At 37.9% G+C, this 6000-nt stretch overlaps 1 protein-coding gene across 3 annotated transcripts in view; it reads right to left on the bottom strand.

The window, feature by feature from the left end:
- Positions 1-1129: 1129 nt before the first annotated feature.
- Positions 1130-6000, bottom strand: part of RIMS2 (regulating synaptic membrane exocytosis 2) — a 1513920-nt gene continuing 1509049 nt past the window's right edge. For all 3 annotated transcript variants that reach the window (XM_069220600.1, XM_069220601.1, XM_069220602.1), the window contains 2 exons: positions 5534-5673; positions 1130-4111 (listed from right to left, as the gene is read on the bottom strand). In XM_069220600.1, coding sequence (XP_069076701.1) covers positions 3893-4111; positions 5534-5673 — 359 coding nt within the window. In that variant the 3' untranslated portion in view covers positions 1130-3892. The remainder of the gene's footprint in view (positions 4112-5533; positions 5674-6000) is intronic.

The following is a 6000-nucleotide window of genomic DNA, read 5'->3' as shown; positions in this document are numbered from 1 at the left end:
CACTGCAGATGAGACTAAGGGGGTCATTATTACCCAGGCGGTTGGTGTAAATGTGGCGGTAGTGCCGCTAACAGGCTGGCTGTACATACCGCCACATTATGACATTGGCAGGTTGGCTGAAGCCAACCCGCCAATGTACCACACGACCGCCATGGCGGTAGCAGCCACCGGGTTGGAGATAACAGTCTCCCACCCGGCGACTGCTACTGTACCGCCTGCGGCATTACAACCCTGCCTACCGCCATGGTTTTCGTGGTGTTCGTAAGGCCACGAAAACCATGACGGTAGGCCCTACCAGTGACAGAGAATTCCTTCCCTGTCACTGATAGGAGGCCCACCCACCCCTCTAACACTCCCCAGATGCCCCCTCCATCCACGCTCCACCCCCTTCCAATCTCCCCCATACATGCACACTCGCAGGCACACACTCACTCACACGGGCATACATGCATGCATCCATTCATTCACACACGCATCCGTACACACATTCATACTGACATACAGACACACATTCACATTACCATTCATACATGCAGACTCACACATGCACACACACACACACACTCAAACAACACTACACACACATTCGCATACACGCACACACTCACTCATTATTTTTCATAACACGGCTGGCAGCGGTCTACTGGCGTGGCGCTGCTGGTGGTAGCAGAGCCACCTTAACGCCGCCCTCCAGTATGGCCACAGCTGGATTTCTGGCCTTCTTGTGGCGGTAATCTGGCTGTGGTCATATTTTGGCTGACGGATGTTAACTGTGCCAGCGGTCTTTTGGCGGCCGTTGCCGTGGTGGTAGGTGTCACTTACTGCCAATGTTAAAATGTGGGCCTAAATCTGCAACAACACCATAGAAACACACTAGCGTAGAAGCAATGAACAGGGAAGAGTCAGGCAGAGGGAAAACATTAGAAAAACAAAACGCAAAGTTGACTGGTTAACTCTACAAAGAGACACATGGAAAAGGCACACTGCAACTAGCAGAGGGTTTTCTTTTGTCAGTCCACCCACAAAATGAAATACTTTCTAAATCCCGCAATTTTTTAGTGAGCTAGGTAAAGTGAAAATTAAGTCTTAGTATAACATTTGGAAAGTAAACCATCACATAACAAATCTGTAAAGAAAATGTTTTATTTAAAGTGTTAAATACCATCACCAGAATGAATTTGATTTACATTAGTTGGTTTTCATTACAGGCCTATTCTGCCCTTTTTCTCCCCAACTGTATGTCCATTTGCTTTTAAAACGTACTATGTACAAGACAGCAGTGGTCACTGGAATAGTGCTATTTACACAACTAAATCATAAAGTTGCAGACATTATGTGAATTAAAAAAAATTACATCCACATTTAAATAAATACTGCATAAATGACAAATATGTACACATTTTTATAATGGTCATGTTCTCCTTAATAAAATTAGAAACAAGATTTTATTCAGGGATATGCACAAAATAATGTATTACTGTGTCTCTCAGAATCAGGAAAACTGTTTATACATATATCTATAGAGATATACATATATATATTTATATATAAATAATCTATGGGATATTGTAATTGATAAGTCTTTTGTATTTGCCTGTTGCTGGTAAATAGGTATCTAAATTATTTCAATACACATCATTTCAGCAGTTCTCTCATTCACTTTACATTGATACGATATCTCAGTACTGCATCAAACGACACATAGTCATGGTACGTTATACTGTACCACATAAAAGTAAAAGGCATTTTAAGTGTTACCCATTGTTCCAGTTGCACTCACACGAGGCAGAGATAGTTCACAATGGGTAGCATGTGAAACTCTTTTGACAAACAAAAAGACACACTGTGTGTGCATGGTTTTGATTGAAAGGTAAAATGCTATATAGTTTTCAAATATTATTGCAAGATTTTAACATCAAACCATGTGTACTAAAGGCATGTTCAGAACCAATAAAAGAGATGATTTGTTGTCAGGTACGAACATCTTAAACTCTTAACAAGTCACGAGAAACATTCAGCAGCACCCCATGGTAGTTAATACCTGCATGCTTATTTTCAAGCATTACTGTGTTTTGCTATCAGGATAGTGCTGATTATATCATACAACAGCCTGTGCTTAAACAGTCTTTTTTGCTTTCATTAGTTCAACTTCAGATAAAGCATGAACACTTTCACTGGCAAACTGGAGATTACTAGTAATGTAGGTCCTAAAAATATGAAAAGTTGTACTTTGCAGCAGCAGTAGCATAGCACATACAGTAACCATTACTGTTCATAGACCCCTTCATTTAGATGTGTCTGGCTTAGTGCAAATTTAAAAAAAAACTTACATTTACTTCCTGATAATGTCACATTCATATTTATTTTTTACTCCAAAACTGTTGAAAATAACAGTACTTCAATCCCTGAATGAATGATGCTGGGTGCTGACAACAGATGTTTTAAAAACAACTGACAATGATCACATGATTCCAGTATTTTGCTGTAGAATTCAATTTGAGGGTGAGAAAAAATGAAAGTTACCATGCACTGTACAGTAAATTGCAAAAAGTTCAAATATCTCCTTTTTTCAAATACATGCTGAATTACTTCAATGTACTCCCAAGACATGTTGCAAAATCCATTTGAACATGCTTGAAATAAAGAAAGTTCTTAACAATTTTTTTAAGTATTCAGAAATGCAGAAACACATCTGCACCACTGAACCTGATGAGGGCATAAATAAGTATTAGAACAAGGGTAGCAGTTTTAGAATACCAAGTTAAGGGAGGGGGAAGGTAAAAATAAGAAAGTGTCAGGGAAGAGAACTTGATATTGCAGTAAGAAAAGAGAAGAAAAGATAACAGAAAAATGTATAAAGAGGTGTACAATTTGCACATTATGTTGAACTTTACAAGGCATGTTCCTTTTACATTTAAATAAATTTAATATGTTACATTTATGCCTTTCACATGAACAGAATTTTAAATAATTTCTAAAAAGTATTTTTCATTTTTATTATACGTCTGTCAAAACACAGACCTTGATTGGTTCAAAGAATGGTAACATGGTATGTCTTTGTCTCACACTGTGGCATTCTCTCCCCTTCAAAAACCATGCACTAGTCAAATTTATTTTTAAAAATAATATAAATTGTTGAAAATGGCTGATTTATTTTTTATTTTTTTGCAAGTTGCAGCCCCAAGAAAATAATTTAAGTGTTCAGCTAAATCTGTGTCCATGCAAAAAAGTTTTTTAATATCATACAGTACAGTATGTATCCACAGAATCGGTTTTCCACAGAGGGTCCATCACATTTTGGGTTTCACTGCAGTGGTAGGAGGAGATACGATGACCGCCACAACTGATTGTGCATCTTCCAATAATGATTGGGATTTCATAGTTTTCTTTTAACAACTGTTCCTTATAACACTGGAATTCCCACATTCCTGGCAAACTCTTTCAGTCCTTCCTTCCGGGGCCTCCTTCTTCTTTCACTTGGAACACAACATTGGCGGTGCAGCCCTCTGTGTCGTAGCCAGGCTTTAGGGTAGATACGTAACGAAAAGGAAGCAACAAAATAACGTGCCACTGGAATTCTCTTTTGTTGCTGGAATTCACCTTGGTTGCATGAAACTGGTCAATTCGCTTAGCTTTAGTAATCCATGGCTTCAGATTGGACTACAATTGAGCAATCACTGAACTTCAAACCCAAAAGTCCTCTCCTGCGCCACTCCTTCACCTGACGACCTTCTTTAGGGCACAATGTGTGCAACTTCCTCTGAGAATACAGGATCACTTTGTATCCCTTGGAACAGGCTCAGAAGACACAACATTAAGCATGCAGTGTTACCAGGGTTTGTGACCTGTATTTTTGTAACGCTGGTTGCAATGACAAACGTTTACACAACTGCTATGAGCGGGCATAGGAAGGTCCTGTTGAACTTTCAAGAGAAGACTGAGATGCCCTTCTAGTTAGAGGGGCTAACGTTGGGTCCACTAGGGAGGAAGGGGGAAAAAGTTTGAACCAACCAATCACCATATTGGACAGGTCCAATTCATCTAAAAGTATCTGTGCCACACCCATGAAGCATTTGTGATCCATACGTCCATAATCTCCCCAAACGATTATCTGTTGAATAAAAAAAAAAAGTGAAGCAGTGAGAATATGTGACATTGTTTCCATGAATGACAGTTGCTGATCATTATGATAGATGTCTTGCGTCAGGGAAAGTGATACAACAACAGATTCTGCCAATAACCAAATTGCATGTTATCTAAAGTCAATATACAAGATACTACTAATTAACAACGTGTTAGTGATCACACATACAGAGCTGTATAATGCTGTAGTAATCTCTAGGCATTCACCTTTATCAACCATCACTGATTTTCTTTCTTTTAATTCGGATGTTGATTATACATGTGACACTGTCTCTGCATCTTTTGCTGGAACTAAAATCTTTTTATATAGCAGATGAATGCCTTTTCTAAAATGAAATCACAGTCTGGCCTTTAACAAAGACCTTTATACCACGTAAGTTTGTGGGGTCATCCGTATACATCAAGACCACTCAAGTCAGCTTTGTGCCTGGGAAAAAGTAAGTTATGATTACGTACTTGCAAAGATTTTATATGATAATTTCCACTGTGACGAGAACCTTAATGAGAACGTAATTTCTTGCATATTCATTGCACTATTAGCTATAGATATTATTTTACTCTACAGTACAAGAATATCGAACCTTTACAGGTAGTTCAACAGGTCCCAGGTTTTTGGAGCCTGCCTGGAAGGGCACCATAAGAAAACAGTGAAGAGCCACAAATCTTGGGGGCACATCCCAACTACTGTCATCCAATGTTCAATAAATGTAAGATTCTGAACACAAATTATGCACTTTCAGTTTGCTTCAGTAAAGTCAGTGAAAATAGTAAGCAACACTTTTTGTGATTTGTAGATCAGTTTACACTTTGTTTAATCTACTTATAGTGTGAATTTAGGTAACAAATCACTTGCTAGACAGATGTTTTGTGTTTCTGGAAGCTGCTATTCAAAATGTTTATACTATGCAGTACTTGTGTACATTTTCACAATATTCATTGTGTTTCAAAAGTTTATATGGTTTGCTTTTAAATCGCAAAAATTGTTAAAAACGTAACTCGCAGATAATTTTTTGTGGGGAATTGAATGAAAATAAACATTTTGATAAGGCAAGTAGAGATGTAAAACATCAACAATTCCAAGATTTGTCCTAACACTGAAATAATTTATAAAAATAAAGTCCAAGGTATTTTTTTATCAAAAGCTGAAGACAAACAAGATACATCTAGACACCTTGAAAGATTCAAGGGAAAGAATGACTATATGCACGTTTGTAGTTTGCCTTTTTCTGCAAACTGATAAACACCGCAATTTGTACAATATTCATTGACACAAAACAACCCTTTGCTACTAAATATTCTGAAGTAGGTTTAGTTACCAGCAAATCATATAACAGAACTACAATGTAGAAAATACACGCATGCATGATTCTAGCAAAATAGAGAAAGTTACCTGCAAAACTTTTCCCTGTGGGGATTCTTCGAATGACAAAAGCTGCTGGTAAAGAGGTTCCAAAGTTTTCCTTGCAACTTTTGTTTTCTTTTTGGCGATGCAGACTCCGTTTTCTAATAGGTACACTTTTACATACGGGGCTGATGGGAAGTAAGTTTAAGAATTATTTCAGAGAGTAAGCCATTTTCCGAATGATACAGAAAGCGTGCTGTCACAAAATGGTCATTGTTAAGACGAGGGTTGGAGTCAATAATAAAAAGTATTCAAATTTGTGTTTAGTATATAAGCAAATACATGACTGGTGTGTTAACATAACATCAAGTGACCGTAAAATGCAATATAAATGACAGGACAAAAAAGGAACGTTTCTTTGCACCAAAATCTCTCGGCAGTGCCATGTATTGCTGTTTTCCATAGACGTGCACCTTTCCTTGGCTTTCGATAGGTAGAGATTAATGATTGTTAGC

The sequence above is a fragment of the Pleurodeles waltl genome, chromosome 2_2, assembly GCF_031143425.1.
Source record: "Pleurodeles waltl isolate 20211129_DDA chromosome 2_2, aPleWal1.hap1.20221129, whole genome shotgun sequence".
In the NCBI taxonomy this organism is placed as follows: Eukaryota; Metazoa; Chordata; class Amphibia; order Caudata; family Salamandridae; genus Pleurodeles; species Pleurodeles waltl.
The sequence above is the reverse complement of the archived record's forward strand: the minus strand, read 5'-3'. Positions and strand labels throughout refer to the sequence as shown.